Consider the following 20,295-nt stretch of genomic DNA (forward strand, 5'->3'; position numbering starts at 1 on the left):
GGTTCTCAATCAGGGACAACCAGGCTGTAAGTATGGTTCTCAATCAGGGACAACCAGGCTGTAAGTATGGTTCTTAATCAGGGACAACCAGGCTGTAAGTATGGTTCTTAATCAGGGACAACCAGGCTGTAAGTATGGTTCTCAATCAGGGACAACCAGGCTGACGAAGTATGGTTCTCAATCAGGGACAACGATTGACAGATGCCTCTGATTGAGAACCATACCAGGCCAAACACAGAAATAGCTAATTATAGAAAAAAGAACATAGACTGCCCACCGTGTGTGTGTGTGTGTGTATGTGTGTGTCTGTGTGTGTATGTGTGTCTGTGTGTATGTGTGAGTCTCTGTGTGTATGTGTGTGTCTGTGTGTGTATGTGTGTGTCTGTGTGTGTGTGTATGTGTGTGTCTGCGTGTGTTTGTGTGTGTCTGTGTGTCTGTGTGTGTGTCTGTGTGTCTGTGTGTGTCTGTGTGTGTATGTGTGTGTCTGTGTGTGTATGTGTGTGTCTGTGTGTGTTTGTGTGTGTCTGTGTCTCTGTATGTGTGTGTCTGTGTGTCTGTGTGTGTGACTGTGTGTGTGTCTGTGTGTATCAGAATACTAGTTAGTATCAAGGAAACAAAACACCTGGTGGATTGAACTTCTTTAGGAAACCTGTCCAACATCATTATGTTGTCCAATCACATGTCTTTATTTTCCAAGCTAAAGCATAAACTACTTTACATCCAGCAGGTTTTTAAAGGACAAAATCCACCTGCTTCATGTTTTCATTTATACTATGGAAAAAAAATGAGATACTGGTATCTTCACAGCCATACTCTCTCTCTCTCTCTCTCTCTCTCTCTCTCTCTCTCCTGGCCACTCGTAACCATGACTACTCCATAGCAACAGCTGCTGATCCCTATGGGGGACCCAGTTACCTAGGCAACAACGGTTTTCATAGCAACCTTCTCCATCTCGTAGCAAATCATCCAGCATCACACACACAACACAAATGAACAACAACGCCAGATGAATGCAGCAAAAATCACAAATACAAAGTATATTCAGAAGCATATTTAATTGCATCTTCCCCTCCTCTCTTCCTCTCCCTCCTTTCCCCCTCTCTTCCTCCCCCCTTTCTCCTTTCTCCCCTCCCACCCCCCCCTCTTCCTCCACCGTCTCCTCTCGCTCTTGGAAGGAAGGAAGGAAGAGGGAGGGAGGGAGGGAGGGAGGGAGGGAGGGAGGGAGGAGGGAGGGAGGGAGGGAGGGAGGGAGGGAGGGAGGGAGGGAGGGAGGGAGGGAGGGAGGGAGGGAGGGAGGGAGGGAGGGAGGGAGGGAGGGAGGGAGGGAGGGAGGGAGAGAGAGAGAGAGAGAGAGAGGGGGGCAGCATAAATGTCTCATGCATGTTATACTGAAGTAGTACTGACTGCTGTGTGGTCAGAAGTGGATCGCAGCTGGAGTTTAAAAGGTAGAGAAGGAGAGGAGGAAGAGGAGGAAGAGGAGGAGAGGATGCAAGGAGGAGGAAGAGGAGGAAGAACAGGTTGGGTAGCAGAGGAAGCGAAGAAGAGGAAGTCAGGGTGATGAGGTGACAGGAGAGGAGGAAGAGGAGGATGTCAGGGTGATGAGGTGTCAGGAGAGGAGAGGAGGAAGAGGAGGATGTCAGGGTGATGAGGTGTCAGGAGAGGAGGAAGAGGAGGAAGAGGAGGATGTCAGGGTGATGAGGTGTCAGGAGAGGAGGAAGAGGAGGAAGTCAGGGTGATGAGGTGTCAGGAGAGGAGGAAGAGGAGGAAGAGGAGGAAGAGGAGGATGTCAGGGTGATGAGGTGTCAGGAGAGGAGGAAGAGGAGGAAGTCAGGGTGGTGAGGTGTCAGGAGAGGAGGAAGAGGAGGAAGAGGAGGAAGAGATGAGGATGTCAGGGTGATGAGGTGTCAGGAGAGGAGGAAGGAGGAGGAGGAGTCAGGGTGATGAGGTGTCAGGAGAGGAGAGGAGGAAGAGGAGGAAGTCAGGGTGATGAGGTGTCAGGAGAGGAGAGGAGGAAGAGGAGGATGTCAGGGTGATGAGGTGTCAGGAGAGGAGGAAGAGGAGGATGTCAGGGTGATGAGGTGTCAGGAGAGGTCAGGAGAGGAGGAAGAGGAGGAGGATGTCAGGGTGATGAGGTGTCAGGAGAGGAGGAAGAGGAGGATGTCAGGGTGATGAGGTGTCAGGAGAGGAGAGGAGGAAGAGGAGGATGTCAGGGTGATGAGGTGTCAGGAGAGGAGGAAGAGGAGGAAGTCAGGGTGATGAGGTGTCAGGAGAGGAGAGGAGAAGGAAGAGGAGGATGTCAGGGTGATGAGGTGTCAGGAGAGGAGGAAGAGGAGGATGTCAGGGTGATGAGGTGTCAGGAGAGGAGAGGAGGAGGAAGAGGAGGATGTCAGGGTGATGAGGTGTCAGGAGAGGAGGAGGAAGAGGAGGATGTCAGGGTGATGAGGTGTCAGGAGAGGAGAGGAGGAAGAGGAGGATGTCAGGGTGATGAGGTGTCAGGAGAGGAGGAAGAGGAGGAAGTCAGGGCGATGAGGTGTCAGGAGAGGAGGGAGAGGAGGAAGAGGAGGAAGTCAGGGTGATGAGGTGTCAGGAGAGGAGAGGAGGAGGAAGAGGAGGATGTCAGGGTGATGAGGTGTCAGGAGAGGAGGGAGAGGAGGAAGAGGAGGATGTCAGGGTGATGAGGTGTCAGGAGAGGAGGAAGAGGAGGAAGAGGGTGAGGGTGTCAGGGAGGAGATGAGGTGTCAGGAGATGAGGTGTCAGGAGAGGAGGAAGAGGAGGATGTCAGGGTGATGAGGTGTCAGGAGAGGAGGAAGAGGAGGAAGTCAGGGTGATGAGGTGTCAGGAGAGGAGGAAGAGGAGGAAGAGGAGGATGTCAGGGTGATGAGGTGTCAGGAGAGGAGGAAGAGGAGGAAGAGGAGGATGTCAGGGTGATGAGGTGTCAGGAGAGGAGGAAGAGGAGGAAGTCAGGGTGATGAGGTGTCAGGAGAGGAGGAAGAGGAGGATGTCAGGGTGATGAGGTGTCAGGAGAGGAGGAAGAGGAGGATGTCAGGGTGATGAGGTGTCAGGAGAGGAGAGGAGGAAGAGGAGGATGTCAGGGTGATGAGGTGTCAGTAGAGGAGGAAGAGGAGGAAGAGGAGGATGTCAGGGTGATGAGGTGTCAGGAGAGGAGAGGAGGAGGAAGAGGAGGATGTCAGGGTGATGAGGTGTCAGTAGAGGAGGAAGAGGAGGAAGAGGAGGATGTCAGGGTGATGAGGTGTCAGGAGAGGAGAGGAGACATCATCATAAATAATTCAGAGAGAAGAGGAGTTACAGATCTGTACTCTCACACAGCGCTGTGTTGTCAGGAATAGACATGAGGAAAGTGGAAAGAAAGCAAACCACTCTACTTATCCTCTGGGAGATGGCTAGTGTGGGCAGTCTGGAAACAGACACACAAAGAGAGAATTAAAAACTCTACCCACTTCACTGAAGGTGTGTGTGTGTGTGTGTGTGTGCACGCGCGTGTGTGTGATCCTACGTTACAGATACTGATGGCCTCAGAGAGATCACTAGTCAATCAGTTGCCAGAGCTGCTGATTCATGGACTCATGAACACATGACCCTCTGTCATGTCTGAGAATAACTGGACTGTAATGTTGAATGTGATGAAAGGGGGAAAAGATAGAGGAAGGATGGAGAGAGAGAGAGAGAGAGAGAGAGAGAGAAAGGAGATCTTTGACTATAGACTCAGTGATCATAGCCTTGCTATTGAGAAAGGTCGCTTTAGGCAGACCTGGCTCTCAAGAGAAGACAGGCTGTGCTCACTGCCCACAGAATGAGGTGGAAACTGAGCTGCACTTCCTAACCTCCTGTCCAACGTATGACCATATTAGACACATATTTCCCTCAGATTACACAAAACCACAAAGAATTTGAAAACAAACCCAATTTTGATAAACTCCCATATCTAGTAGGTGAACTACGACAGTGTTTTATCACAGCAGCAAGATATGTGACCTGTTGCCACAAGAAAAGGGAAACCAGTGAAGAACAAACACCGTTGTAAATCCTAGAGGTCAACCGATTAATCGGAATGGCCGATTATTTAAGTTTTCATAACAATCAAGTTCAAGTTTTCATAACAATCGGAAATCGGTATTTTTGGACACCGATTTGTCCGATTTAATTTATTTAACTAGGCAAGTCAGTTAAGAACACATTCTTATTTTCAATGACGGCCTAGGAACAGTGGATTAACTGCCTTGTTCAGGGGCAGAACGACAGATTTTTACCTTGTCAGCTCTGGGATTCAATCTTGCAACCTTACAGTTAACTAGTTCAACATTCTAACCACCTGCCTCTCATTGCACTCTACGAGGAGACTGCCTGTTACGCGAATGCAGTAAGCCAAGGTAAATTGCTAGCTAGCATTAAACTTATCTTATAAAAACAATCAATCAATCATAATCACTAGTTATAACTACACATGGTTGATGATATTACTCGTTTATCTAGCGTGTCAATCAATGCAACGCTGGGGGATGATTTAACAAAAGCGCATTTGCGAAAAAAGCACAATCGTTGGACGACTGTACCGAACCATAAACACCAATGCCTTTCTTAAAATCAATACAAAGAAGTATATATTTTTAAACCTGCATATTTAGCTAAAAGAAATCCAGGTTAGCAGGCAATATTAACCAGGTGAAATTGTGTCATTTCTCTTGCAGTCATTGCATGCAGAGTCAGTGTATATGCAACAGTTTGGGCAGCCTGGCTCATTGTAAACTAATTTGACAGAATTTTACGTAATTATGACATAACATTGAAGGTTGTACAATGTAACAGGAATATTTAGACTTAGGGATGCCACCCGTTAATTAAGTCTATGATTTGATAGAGCAGTCTGACTGAGCAGTGGTAGGCAGCAGCAGGCTCGTAAGCATTCATTCAAACAGCACTTTTGTGCGTTTTTCCAGCAGCTCTTCGTTGTGCGTCAAGCATTGCGCTGTTTATGACTTCAAGCCCATCAACTCCCGAAATGAGGCTGGTGTAACCGATGTGAAATGGCTAGCTAGTTAGCGGGGTGTGGCTAATAGCATTTCAAACGTCACTCCCTCTGAGACTTGGAGTAGTTGTTCCCCTTGCTCTGCATGGGGTGGGAGGGTAGCCTAGTGGTTAGAGAGTTGGACTAGTAACCGAAAGGTTGCAAGTTCATATCCCCGAGCTGACAAGGTACAAATCTGTTGTTCTGCCCCTGAACAGGCAGTTAACCCACTGTTCCCTGGCCGTCATTTAAAATAAGAATTGCCAGGTTCAATAAAGAATAAATAAATGTGTAACGCTGCTTCGAGGGTGGCTGTTGTCGATGTGTTCCTGGTTTGAGCCCAGGGAGTAGCGAGGAGAGGGACGGAAGCTATACTGTTACACTGGCAATACTAAAGTGCCTATAAGAACATCCAATAGTCAAAGGTATATGAAATACAAATGGTATAGAGAGAGTCCTATAATTCCTATAATAACTACAACCTAAAACTTCTTACCTGGGAATATTGAGGACTCATGTTAAAAGGAACCACCAGCTTTCATATGTCCTTATGTTCTGAGCAAGGAACTGAAACGTTAGCTTTCTTACATGGCACATGGCACACACCTTCTTCTCCAACACTTTGTTTTTGAATTACTTAAACCAAATTGTTTCATTATTTATTTTAAGGCTAATTTGATTTATATTGGTGTATTATATTAAGTTAAAATAAATGTTCATTCAGTATTGTTGTAATTGTCTACTGTTAATTTTAGTTTATTTCACTTTTGTTTATTAACTATTTCACTTGCTTTGGTAATGTTAACATATGTTTCCCATGTCAATAAAGCCCCTTAAATTGAAATTGAATTGAGAGAGAGAGAGAGAGAGAGAGAGGAAGGATGGAGAAAGGGAGAGAGATGATAGAGAGAAAGGCTAAGGGGAGAGATTATTAGTAGAATGGCCTTGTAGTAGTAATTTAGGGAAGTAGTAGTCAGAGCGGGAATTGAACCATCAACCTTCTCTAACAGAAACTAACTACCTCCTATAGACAATATGGTCCAAACCTACTCCTACCATCATCCGCTGTCGTTGTTTCTTGGCCTTCCTGACGTTTTGAATAAACCGGCGGCCCATCTTCTTAGCGTACCACACCGACACAAACATCCCGCCTACCGGAGCCTTACCGGAGCCTTACCGGAGCCCCGCGAGCTCAGCTCAGCTCACCAAGATAGCACCTTACAAACCCCGGAGAGGCACGCGCAGGGGAGGTTCATATATATCCTCTATATTACATAAATAACACGCTGCGCGCGCTACCGATTCAGCTGAAATCGAGGATACACGAGGGAACAGATTGGTCCCCAAAAATTAAAACCGCGTTAATTAAAAACCGTTAAACCGAATAGTCCCATGAGCCATGTAGACTATTCAGTCGAAAATGCTCTTCTCTCGAACCATGCCGGTCTAATGTCGGTTCAGTAGATCGGAGTTTCAGCTCCAATCAATCAAACAAACAACAGTCCCGTTGAACTGTAACCGGCTCCATGGTTGGTCGTGACTGGATGCAGTTCCCCTCTTCTCTACCGACCGCGGGGAGAGAGGAGTCAGAAGGCGAAATCATTCCCTTCACAGCGCAAGATTCCTTCCGTGTGTCTGTCAACGGACGGACTCGTGATGTAAACGTTAGATTCTCCCGGTAAGGACAACACCAGCTGACACAGCCGTTTAGCCGTTCATCAGTCCGCGAGGCTGCATCTCTATTCCGGTCGGTTTATTCTCCTCTCCTCCTCATCTTGTGCACGTTACCACTCCATCTGGTGCTCACTGAGATGTATCTTCCTCTCTGCCCCCCCCCCCCCACTCTCTCTCTCCTCACTCTGTCAGCTTTCTCTCTGCCCCCCCCCACTCTCGCTCTCCTCACTCTGTCAGCTTTCTCTCTGCCCCCCCCACTCTCTCTCTCCTCACTCTGTCAGCTTTCTCTCTGCCCCCCCACTCTCGCTCTCCTCACTCTGTCAGCTTTCTCTCTGCCCCCCCACTCTCTCTCCTCACTCTGTCCCCCCTGTCCCCCCCCACTCTCTCCTCACTCTGTCCCCCCACTCTCTCTCCTCACTCTGTCAGCTTTCTCTCTGCCCCCCACTCTCTCTCTCCTCACTCTGTCAGCTTTCTCTCTGCCCCCCCACTCTCTCTCTCTCCCTCACTCTGTCCCCCCCACTCTCTCTCTCCTCACTCTGTCCCCCCCCCCACTCTCTCTCCCTCACTCTGTCTGCATTCTCTCTGTCCCCCCACTCTCTCCTCACTCTGCCTCCCCCACTCTCTCTCTCCTCACTCTGTCAGCTTTCTCTCTGCCCCCCCACTCTCTCTCTCCTCACTCTGTCAGCTTTCTCTCTGCCCCCCCCCCACTCTCTCTCTCCTCACTCTGTCCCCCCCCTCTCTCTCTCTCCTCACTCTGTCAGCTTTCTCTGTCTCCCCCACTCTCTCTCCTCCTCACTCTGTCCCCCACTCTCTCTCTCCTCTCTCTGCCTCCCCCCACTCTCTCTCTCCTCACTCTGTCAGCTTTCTCTCTGCCCCCCACTCTCTCTCTCCTCACTCTGTCAGCTCCCCCCCACTCTCTCTCTCCTCACTCTGTCAGCTTTCTCTCTGCCCCCCCACTCTCTCTCTCCCTCACTCTGTCCCCCCACTCTCTCTCTCCTCACTCTGTCAGCTCCCCCCCACTCTCTCTCTCCTCACTCTGTCAGCTTTCTCTGTCTCCCCCACTCTCTCTCCCTCACTCTGTCCCCCCCTCTGTCCTCACTCTGTCCCCTCACTCTGTCAGCTTTCTCTCTGTCCCCCCACTCTCTCTCTCCTCACTCTGTCAGCTTTCTCTCTGTCCCCCCACTCTCTCTCTCCTCACTCTGTCCCCCCACTCTCTCTCTCCTCTCTCTGCCTCCCCCCCACTCTCTCTCTCCTCACTCTGTCAGCTTTCTCTCTGTCCCCCCCACTCTCTCTATCCTCACTCTGTCAGCTTTCTCTCTGTCCCCCCACTCTCTCTCTCACTCTCACTCTGTCCCCCACTCTCTCTCTCCTCACTCTGTCAGCTTTCTCTCTGTCCCCCCACTCTCTCTCTCCTCACTCTGTCCCCCCACTCTCTCTCTCCTCTCTCTGCCTCCCCCCCCACTCTCTCTCTCCTCACTCTGTCAGCTGTCTCTGTCTCCCCCACTCTCTCTCTCCTCACTCTGTCCCCCCCTCTCTCTCCTCACTCTGTCCCCCCCCCACTCTCTCTCTCCTCTCTCTGCCTCTCTCTGTCCCCCCACTCTCTCTCTCCTCACTCTGTCAGCTTTCTCTCTGCCCCCCCACTCTCTCTCTCCTCACTCTGTCCCCCCCCACTCTCTCTCTCCTCTCTCTGCCCCCCCTGTCCCCCACTCTCTCTCTCTCACTCTGTCAGCTTTCTCTCTGTCCCCCCACTCTCTAGTTCCTCAGCAAGCTGTCAGCTTTCTCTGTCTCCCCCCTCTCTCTCTCTCTCAAGGATCTGCCCCCCACCTCTCTTAAATCAATTCACTCATATAATGTCCCCCACAAAGAGAGGAGAGAAGAGGGGGAGGAGAGGAGAGGACTGAAGGAATAAAGGAATATATCCTCACTCTGTCAGCTTTCTCTCTGTCCCCCCACTCTCTCTCTCCTCACTCTGTCAGCTTTCTCTCTGTCCCCCCACTCTCTCTCTCCTCACTCTGTCAGCTTTCTCTCTGTCCCCCCACTCTCTCTATCCTCACTCTGTCAGCTTTCTCTCTGTCCCCCACTCTCTCTCTCCTCACTCTGTCAGCTTTAACTCTCTGTCCCCCACACTCTCTCTATCCTCACTCTGTCAGCTTTCTCTCTGTCCCCCCACTCTGTTAACTCTCCTCACTCTGTCAGCTTTCTCTCTGTCCCCCACTCTCTCTCTCACTCACTCTGTCAGCTGTTAACTCTCTGTCCCCACTCAGTGTCTCTGTACTCACACTCAGCTGTTAACTCTCTGTCCCCCCACTGTCTCTCTCCTCACTCTGTCAGCTTTCTCTCTGTCCCCCCACTCTCTCTCTCCTCACTCTGTCAGCTTTCTCTCTGTCCCCCCAGTCTCTAGTTCTCAGCAAGCTATCTCGCCCTGCCCCTCCCTCTCTTTCTCTCTGAAGGATTTCCCTAGCCCCTGTAACAGCCTCTGACAAAATTAAATCAATTCACTGATATAATAGACAGACACAAAGAGAGGAGAGAAGAGGGGGAGGAGAGGAGAGGACATGAAGGAATAAAGGAATATATCATAACAGTGAATGTGAGAAGACGTTAGTCTCTCTACCAACCTCTGCACTAACATTACTCAGTGTTAACCTCTGCACTAACACACTCAGTGTTAACCTCTGCACTAACACACTCAGTGTTAATCTCTGTACTAACACACTCAGTGTTAACCTCTGTACCAACCACTGCACTAACACACTCAGTGTTAACCTCTCTACCAACCTCTGCACTAACACACTCAGTGTTAACCTCAGTACCAACACACTCAGTGTTAACCTCTGCACATACACACTCAGTGTTAACCTCTGTACCAACGCACTCAGTGTTAACCTCTCTACCAATCTCTGCACTAACACACTCAGTGTTAACCTCTGCACTAACACACTCAGTGTTAACCTCTCTACCAACCTCTGCACTAACACACTTAGTGTTGACCTCTGCACTAACACACTCAGTGTTAACCTCTGTACCAACACACTCAGTGTTAACTTCTCTACCAACCTATGCACTAACACACTCAGTGTTAACCTCTGCACTAACACACTCAGTGTTAACCTCTGCACTAACACCCTCAGTGTTAACCTCTCTACCAAGCTCTGCACTAACACACTTAGTGTTAACCTCTGTGCTAACACACTCAGTGTTAACCTCTGTATCAACACACTCAGTGTTAACCTCTCTACCAAGCTCTGCACTAACACACTCAGTGTTAGCTTCACTACCAACATCTGCACTAACACACTCAGTGCTAACCTCTGCACTAACACACTCAGTGTTAACCTCTCTACCAACCTCTGCACTAACACACTCAGTGTTAGCTTCACTACCAACATCTGCACTAACACACTCAGTGCTAACCTCTGCACTAACACACTCAGTGCTAACCTCTGCACTAACACACTCAGTGTTAACCTCTGCACTAACACACTCAGTGTTACCAACCTCTACCAACCTCTGCACTAACACACTTAGTGTTAACCTCTGCACTAACACACTCAGTGTTAACCTCTCTACCAACCTCTGCACTAACACACTCAGTGTTAACCTCTGCACTAACACACTCAGTGTTAACCTCTGCACTAACACACTCAGTGTTACTCTCTGTACTAACACACTCAGTGTTAACCTCTGTACCAACCACTGCACTAACACACTCAGTGTTAACCTCTGTACCAACCTCTGCACTAACACACTCAGTGTTAACCTCAGTACCAACACACTCAGTGTTAACCTCTGCACATACACACTCAGTGTTAACCTCTGTACCAACCTCTGCACTAACACACTCAGTGTTAACCTCTCTACCAACCTCTGCACTAACACACTCAGTGTTAACCTCAGTACCAACACACTCAGTGTTAACCTCTGCACATACACACTCAGTGTTAACCTCTGTACCAACGCACTCAGTGTTAACCTCTCTACCAACCTCTGCACTGACACACTCAGTGTTAACATCTGGACTAACACACTCAGTGTTAACCTCTGCACACACACACTCAGTGTTAACCTCTGTACCAACGCACTCAGTGTTAAACTCTGCACTAACACACTCAGTGTTAACCTCTCTACCAACCTCTGCACTACCACATGACACACTACAGCACTCAGCTTATACAGTATTCTATAGTAGAGAGATAGAGGGGGGAGGAATAAATAGACAGAGAGATAAAGAGAGAGAGAAATAATGAGATAGAGATAAAGAGAAAGAGAGAGAGAGAGAGAGAGAGAGAGAGAGAGAGAGAAAGAAAGAGTGATATATATAAAGAGAGAGAGAGAGAGAGAGAGAGAGAGAGAGAGAGAGAGAGAGAGAGAGAGAGAGAGAGAGAGAGAGAGAGAGAAAGAGAGAGAGAGAGAGAGAGAAAGAAAGAGTGATATATATAAAGAGAGAAAGAGCCTTGGGGAATACGCTGCAGCTTTAATTGAATTTTCTCAAAATAATTACTCCAGTTCACTACAACACACCCAGCAAACCTGGAACATTTCCAGAGCATTCAAAAATGTTTCAAATGAAATACCCTTGGAATGTTCCCCTAACGTTCATTACAATGTTGTGCATCATCTGTATCAACCACCTCAGAACATTCCACAAACGTTTTCATTAGGTTTCCAGGTAATAACACAATGTACCATTAATGTCTTCCCAGCAAACCAAATGTGGTTGTTTAATGGTTCCCATAACTTGTAATTAGGCTGTGGGAACAGTGTGGGTACAATATTTAAGTTAGGTTCCACATGCCATTCTCTTAATAATGTAAGAATGAAATAAGTACGTTTTTAACGAAGTTCAGTTTATGTTTCACAAAATATTCCATTGATGTTCACATAATAAACATCTAACTTTGTCTTGGAGGTCCTGAGAACATTTCAAGAACATTTTTGTGTTTGGGGAACCTACAGTATTTATTATAATTATAATTTGTATTCATTACGGATCTCCGTTAGCTGCTGCTACTCTTTGAATGCATTCAGTTGTACAACTGACTGGGTATCCTCCTGTCCTCTTGGGGTCCAGCAAAATTAAGGCAATTATATCATTTTGAAAACATTACAAATATACACAACATATTTTTCAACATATTAATGTACCAACAGTGTTCCAACAACCGAATTACATGTTTTATATATATATATTTATATATTTTTTTTAACCTAAAGATGAGACCTGCATACATCTAACACATATAATATTCAACATGACAAAACACAACCACGAGGGACCAGAACATCTAATTTCAGCTCTAGAAGTTGTTCTACATAAAGGGTGTATAACAACTAACAGCAACTTTAACCAACTGTGTGGAGACCAAAGGGGCCTTCAGGGTTATCCAAGCCTGAGACCGGGTTCAACCTAATGAAACATTCTGGGAACCTTTATAGAACAGATTAAAGATGTTCTGGGAACCTTTATAGTACAGATTAAAGGTGTTCTGGGAACCGTTATAGAACAGATTAAAGGTGTTCTGGGAACCGTTATAGAACAGATTAAATGTGTTCTGGGAACCTTTATAGAACAGATTAAAGATGTTCTGGGAACCTTTATAGTACAGATTAAATGTGTTCTAAGGTAACATAAACTGAATGTTTTTTGCATCCTAAAATAAACCTTGTAGAATTATCGTCACAATTGGTCAGTTTTTGTGTTTTGGGAACATATATTTTGTGATGTACCCACATCGTTCTCACCAGACTGTTCCCACAACCTAATGAGACGTTCTGGGAACCATTAAAGAACAGATTACATGTGTTCTAGGAACGTTCAGGCAAATGTTTTAAACAAAAATCATATAATCCTCACCACGACTGAACGGTTTTTGTTTTATGACCTAACGGATGTTCTTGTAACTTTCACAGAACCAATTTTGGTTTGCTGGGCGCACACACACACACACACACACACACACACACACACACACACACACACACACACACACACACACACACACACACACACACACACACACACACACACACACACACACACACACACACACACACACACACACACACACACACACACACACACACACACACACACACATGCACTGCTCATACGTACACTCAGTGGGAAGCAGTCACTTCATCTTCACATGTCACCATTTTGTTCTCTCCATCATTCACCTCTTCTCTCTCTTCTTTTCCTCCCTCTTTCCTTCTCTCCCAGAAACCCTCACTGGGTAGTAGCACTGTTGCCTGTTCACCAACATCCTCATGGTTGCTATGGTAATAGTTCAGCTAAAAGATTAATTCATGTTTGTGTGTATCTGTATCTATGTGTGTATCTGTATTCATTAACACATGAGATTCCTACAAGAGACACATTCTTCTCTCTCTCTCTCTCTCTCTCTCTCTCAAACGCTCTCTCTCTACCTCGCTTTCTCTCTCTCTACCTCTCTCTCTCTACCTCTCTCTACCTCTCTCTCTCTACATCTGTCTCTCTCTACCTCTCTCTCTACATCTGTCTCTCTCTACCTCTCTCTCTCTACCTCTCTCTCTACCTCTCTCTCTCTACATCTGTCTCTCTCTACCTCTCTCTCTCTACATCTGTCTCTCTCTACCTCTCTCTCTCTACATCTGTCTCTCTCTACCTCTCTCTCTCTACCTCTCTCTCTACCTCTCTCTCTCTCTCTCTCTACCTCTCTCTAACACTCTCTATCTCTCTCTCTCTACCTCTCCCTCTCTATCTCGCTCTCTCTACCTCTCTCTCTCTCTACCCCCCCCCCTCTCTCTCTCTACCTCTCTCTCTCCCTCTCTACCTCTTTCTCTACTTCTCTCTCTCGCTCTACCTCTTTCTCTCAGCAGATGGAGGTGCTTACTACCTCAGGGTAATACACACACAGCCAACCTCCTCCCCCACCCTTATTCTCATACACATATAGGTCTGTTTGTCTGGTAGCTGTCCATGGTTCTGAAACACACACAGCCGTAGTTAATGTTTACCAACACACTGGGGCGCTAACTCACTGTTATAACTCACATTACAGAGACACACACATATCAGGGTGGGTGTGTCTGTACCATGTGTGTGTAACGTGTGTGTGTGTGTACCGTGATGGGTGCAAGGTGTGTGTATCCGTCCAGCTGTGATTGGTTGAACTCTCCGCTGCGTCTAGAGGTCATGTGGGCAGGGCTGTGGTCCAGAGACGGAGTCTCCTCATCCTGGTAACGATACTTCTACAGAGAGAGAAGAGAGAGAGGGTGATGAGAGAAGGGAGAGAGGAGAGAGGGCGATGAGAGAGGGGAGAGAGGAGATAGAGAGAGAGAGAGAGAGAGGATGAGAGAGGGGAGAGAGGAGAGAGAGAGAGAGAGAGGATGAGAGAGGGGAGAGAGGATGAGAGAAGGGAGAGAGGAGAGGGCGATGAGAGAAGGGAGAGAGGAGATAGAGAGAGATAGAGAAGAGAGGGTGATAAGAGAGGGGAGAGAGGAGAGAGGGCGATGAGAGAGGGGAGAGAGGAGATAGAGAGAGGATAAGAGAGAGAGAGGATGAGAGAGGGGAGAGAGGAGAGAGAGAGAGGATGAGAGAAGGGAGAGAGGAGAGGGCGATGAGAGAAGGGAGAGAGGAGATAGAGAGAGATAGAGAAGAGAGGGTGATGAGAGAGGGGAGAGAGGAGAGAGGGCGATGAGAGAGGGGAGAGAAGATAGAGAGAGATAGAGAAGAGAGGGTGATGAGAGAGGGGAGAGAGAAGATAGAGAGAGGATAAGAGAGAGAGAGGGATGAGAGAGAGAGATAGAGAAGAGAGGGCGATGAGAGAAGGGAGAGAGAAGATAGAGAGAGATAGAGAAGAGAGGGTGATGAGAGAAGGGAGAGAGAAGATAGAGAGAGATAGAGAAGAGAGGGTGATGAGAGAAGGCCCAGAGAGAAGATCTTCAGAGAGATAGAAAGAGAGGGTGACATCTGAGAGATCTAGGGCCAGAGTGAAGATAGAGAGAGATAGAGAAGAGAGGGCGAGTGAGATCATCACCCCTGGGTATCTAGAAGAGAGAGAGAGAGAAGAGGTATCTAGGGCGAGGTATCTGAGAGACCCCTGTAGGGGCCAGAGAAGGTCATCACCCCTGAGAGAGAGAGAGAGAAGAGTAGGTATCTAGGGCCAGAGAGATATCACCCCTGTAGGTATCTAGAGAGAGAGAAGGGCGATGAGAGAAGGGAGAGAAGAGAGAGAGAGAGGTATCTAGAGCCAGAGTGAAGATCATCACCCCTGAGGTATCTAGGGCCAGAGGAAGTGATGAGAGGTATCTAGGGCCAGAGTGAAGATCATCACCCCTGTAGGTATAAGAGAGAGTGAAGGGATGATCACCCCTGTAGGTATCTAGAGAGATGAGAGAGATAGAGAAGAGAGGAAGTATCATCATGAGAGATCTAGGGAGAGAGAAGATATCACCCCTGAGGTAGAGATAGAGAAGAGAGGGTGATGAGAGAAGGGAGAGAGAAGATAGAGAGAGACTAGAGAATGAGAGGGTGAATGAGAGAAGGAGAGAGAAGATAGAGAGAGATAGACAAGAGAGGATGCGAATGAGAAACTGGGAGAGAACTAGAGAGAGAGAACGAAGAGAGGGCGATGAGAGAAGGGATAATGAAACAGAGGAGAGAGAGAGAGAAGAGAATGGCCCCGAACACTGAGGAGAGATAGAGTACAGGATAAGAGAGAGAGGAGAGGGCAACTGATGAGAGAAGGGAGAGAAGAGAGACAACTGTCATAGGATAAGAGGAGAGAACTAGAGACAACTGAGAGGGTGATGAGACTGAGGGAGCAGAACTACAGACAACTGTCATAAGAGCCTAGAACACTGAGGAGCAGAACTGAGACAACTGTCAGAGAGAACACTGAGGAGAGATAGAGAAGAGAGGGCGAACACTGAGGAGAGAAGGGAGAGAGAAGATAGAGAGAACACTGAGGATGAACTACAGAAACTGATAGAAGAGAAGACTGAGGAGCAGAACTGAGAGAGGGGACATAATGGCCTAGAACACTGAGAGAGGAGAAAGAGAAAGATAATGAGAACACTGAGGAGCAGAACTGAGACAACTGTCATAATGGCCTAGAACACTGAGAGAGAACTAAGAGAGAGAGAGGATGACACAGAAGAGAGGGGATGAACACTGAGGGCAGAGAAAACAACTGTCATAATGGCCTAGAACACTGAGAGCAGAGAGAACGAAAGAGAGAGGAGAGAGAGAAAGAAATAGAGAGAAAGAGAAAGCTCTGCCATTTTTCTTGTAGGTATCTAGGCCCAAAGTAAAGTATCTTCAGCTCTGTAGGTATCTAGGCCCAAAGTAAAGTATCTTTCCCTCTGTAGGTATCTAGGCCCAAAGTAAAGTATCTTCACCCCTGTAGGTATCTAGGCCCAAAGTGAGGAATCTTCACATCTGTAGGTATCTAGGGCCAGAGTGAAGTATCTTTCCCTCTGTAGGTATCTAGGGCCAGAGTGAAGTATCATCACCCCTGTAGGTATCTAGGGCCAGAGTGAAGTATCATCACCCCTGTAGGTATCTAGGGCCAGAGTGAAGTATCATCACCCCTGTAGGTATCTGAGGGCCAGAGTGAAGTATCATCACCCCTGTAGGTATATAGGGCCAGAGGAAGAATCATCACCCCTGTAGGTATCTAGGGCCAGAGCAGAAGTATCATCACCCCTGTCAGGTATCTAGGGCCAGAGTGAAGTATCATCACCCCTGTAGGTATCTAGGGCCAGAGTGAAGTATCATCACCCCTGTAGGTATCTAGGGCCAGAGTGAAGTATCATCACCCCTGTAGGTATCTAGGGCCAGAGTGAAGTATCATCACCCCTGTAGGTATCTAGGGCCAGAGTGAAGTATCATCACCCCTGTAGGTATCTGAGGGCCAGAACTACAGTGAAGTATCATAACCCCTGTAGGTATCTAGGGCCAGAGTGAACTGTCATCATCACCCCACTGTAGGTATCTAGGCCAGAACACTGAAGCATCATCACACCGTAGGTAACACTGGGCCAGAGTGAAGTATCATCACCCCTGTAGGTAACTGACTGATACTGTGATACCGGAGGGGATAGAACAATATAATGAGAGTTAAAGAAGAGGAGGGGAGAGAGACTCATTGAGAATGAGGGGAATGAATGACAGGTAGAGAACAGAGAGAGAATCAGGGAGAGATGAAGACATAATGATGTGATGTCATAATGGCCCCGAACACTGAGGAGCAGAACTACAGTACAACTGTCATAATGGCACCGAACACTGAGGAGCAGAACTACAGTACAACTGTCATAATGGCCCCGAACACTGAGGAGCAGAACTACAGTACAACTGTCATAATGGCCTAGAACACTGAGGAGCAGAACTACAGTACAACTAACATAATGGCCTAGAACACTGAGGAGCAGAACTACAGTACAACTGTCATAATGGCCCCGAACACTGAGGAGCAGAACTACAATACAACTGTCATAATGGCCTAGAACACTGAGGAGCAGAACTACAGTACAACTGTCATAATGGCCTAAACACTGAGGAGCAGAACTACAGTACAACTGTCATAATGGCACCGAACACTGAGGAGCAGAACTACAGTACAACTGTCATAATGGCCCCGAACACTGAGGAGCAGAACTACAATACAACTGTCATAATGGCCCCAAACACTGAGGAGCAGAACTACAGCACAACTGTCATAATGGCCCCGAACACTGAGGAGCAGAACTACAGTACAACTGTCATAATGGCCCCGAACACTGAGGAGCAGAACTACAGCACAACTGTCATAATGGCCCCGAACACTGAGGAGCAGAACTACAGTACAACTGTCACAATGGCCCCGAACACTGAGGAGCAGAACTACAATACAACTGTCATAATGGCCTAGAACACTGAGGAGCAGAACTACAATACAACTGTCATAATGGCCTAGAACACTGAGGAGCAGAACTACAGTACAACTGTCATAATGGCCTAGAACACTGAGGAGCAGAACTACAGTACAACTAACATAATGGCCTAGAACACTGAGGAGCAGAACTACAGCACAACTGTCATAATGGCCTAGAACACTGAGGAGCAGAACTACAGTACAACTGTCATAATGGCCTAGAACACTGAGGAGCAGAACTACAGTACAACTGTCATAATGGCCTAGAACACTGAGGAGCAGAACTACAGTACAACTGTCATAATGGCCTAGAACACTGAGGAGCAGAACTACAATACAACTGTCATAATGGCCCCGAACACTGAGGAGCAGAACTACAGTACAACTGTCATAATGTCCTTGAACACTGAGGAGCAGAACTACAGTACAACTGTCATAATGGCCTAGAACACTGAGGAGCAGAACTACAGTACAACTGTCATAATGGCCTGGAACACTGAGGAGCAGAACTACAGCACAACTGTCATAATGGCCTAGAACACTGAGGAGCAGAACTACAGTACAACTAACATAATGGCCTAGAACACTGAGGAGCAGAACTACAGTACAACTGTCATAATGGCCTAGAACACTGAGGAGCAGAACTACAGTACAACTAACATAATGGCCTAGAACACTGAGGAGCAGAACTACAGTACAACTGTCATAATGGCCCCGAACACTGAGGAGCAGAACTACAGTACAACTGTCATAATGGCCTAGAACACTGAGGAGCAGAACTACAGTACAACTGTCATAATGGCCTAGAACACTGAGGAGCAGAACTACAGTACAACTGTCATAATGGCCTAGAACACTGAGGAGCAGAACTACAGTACAACTGTCATAATGGCCTAGAACACTGAGGAGCAGAACTACAGTACAACTGTCATAATGGCCTAGAACACTGAGGAGCAGAACTACAGTACAACTGTCATAATGGCCTAGAACACTGAGGAGCAGAACTACAGTACAACTGTCATAATGGCCTAGAACACTGAGGAGCAGAACTACAGTACAACTGTCATAATGGCCCCGAACACTGAGGAGCAGAACTACAGTACAACTGTCATAATGGCCTAGAACACTGAGGAGCAGAACTACAGTACAACTGTCATAATGGCCTAGAACACTGAGGAGCAGAACTACAGTACAACTGTCATAATGGCCCCGAACACTGAGGAGCAGAACTACAGTACAACTGTCATAATGGCCTAGAACACTGAGGAGCAGAACTACAGTACAACTGTCATAATGGCCCCGAACACTGAGGAGCAGAACTACAGTACAACTAACATAATGGCCTAGAACACTGAGGAGCAGAACTACAGTACAACTGTCATAATGGCCCCGAACACTGAGGAGCAGAACTACAGTACAACTAACATAATGGCCTAGAACACTGAGGGGCAGAACTACAGTACAACTAACATAATGGCCTAGAACACTGAGGAGCAGAACTACAATACAACTGTCATAATTGCCTAGAACACTGAGGAGCAGAACTCCAGTACAACTGTCATAATGGCCTAGAACACTGAGGAGCAGAACTACAGTACAACTGTCATAATGGCCTTGAACACTGAGGAGCAGAACTACAGTACAACTGTCATAATGGCCTAGAACACTGAGGAGCAGAACTACAGTACAACTGTCATAATGGCCTAGAACACTGAGGAGCAGAACTACAGTACAACTAACATAATGGCCTAGAACACTGAGGAGCAGAACTACAGTACAACTGTCATAATGGCCCCGAACACTGAGGAGCAGAACTACAGTACAACTGTCATAATGGCCCCGAACACTGAGGAGCAGAACTACAGTACAACTGTCATAATGGCCTAGAACACTGAGGAGCAGAACTACAGTACAACTGTCATAATGGCCTAGAACACTGAGGAGCAGAACTACAGTACAACTATCATAATGGCCTAGAACACTGAGGAGCAGAACTACAGTACAACTGTCATAATGGCCTAGAACACTGAGGAGCAGGACTACAGTACAACTGTCATAATGGCCCAGATCACTGAGGAGCAGGACTACAGTAGGACTACAGTCGTTGGAGGTTCCGGACTGTGGCCCATCGTTGGAGCTAGTAGTACATGATGTTACCGTAAAGCTAGTGGTACATGATGTTACCGTAACGCTAGTATTACAGACTGTTAATGTAAAGCTAGTAGCACATGATGTTACCGTAAAGCTAGTGGTACATGATGTTACCGTAACGCTAGGAGTACAAGATGTTACCGTAAAGCTAGTAGTACATGATATTACCGTAAAGCTAGCAGTACAGAATGTAAAGATAGCAGTACAGACTGTTAATATAAAGCAAGTAGTACAGACGGTTAATGTAGAGATATTAGTACATGATGTCACCGTAAAGCTAGTAGGACAGACTGTTACTGTAAAGCTAGCAGTACAGACTGTTAATGTAAAGTTAGTAGTACACGATGTTACCGTAAAGCTAGTAGTACATGATATTACCGTAAAGCTAGCAGTACAGAATGTAAAGATAGCAGTACAGACTGTTAATATAAAGCAAGTAGTACAGACGGTTAATGTAGAGATATTAGTACATGATGTTACCGTAAAGCTAGTAGGACAGACTGTTAATGTAAAGTTAGTAGTACATGATGTTACAGTTTAGCTAGTAGT

General features: G+C 47.0%; 1 protein-coding gene across 1 annotated transcript in view; it reads right to left on the reverse strand.

Moving 5' to 3' along the window:
- dlg4b (discs, large homolog 4b (Drosophila)) overlaps window positions 1-20,295 on the reverse strand; it is a 133,456-nt gene that overhangs the window by 46,641 nt on the left and 66,520 nt on the right. Inside the window, exons 4-6 of the mRNA XM_064930701.1 lie at window positions 13,772-13,927; window positions 4,347-4,358; window positions 865-889 (exon numbers count right to left, since the gene is read on the reverse strand). Coding sequence (XP_064786773.1) covers window positions 865-889; window positions 4,347-4,358; window positions 13,772-13,927 — 193 coding nt within the window. The remainder of the gene's footprint in view (window positions 1-864; window positions 890-4,346; window positions 4,359-13,771; window positions 13,928-20,295) is intronic.

The sequence above is a fragment of the Oncorhynchus masou genome, chromosome 23 (assembly GCF_036934945.1).
Source record: "Oncorhynchus masou masou isolate Uvic2021 chromosome 23, UVic_Omas_1.1, whole genome shotgun sequence".
NCBI lineage: Eukaryota > Metazoa > Chordata > Actinopteri > Salmoniformes > Salmonidae > Oncorhynchus > Oncorhynchus masou.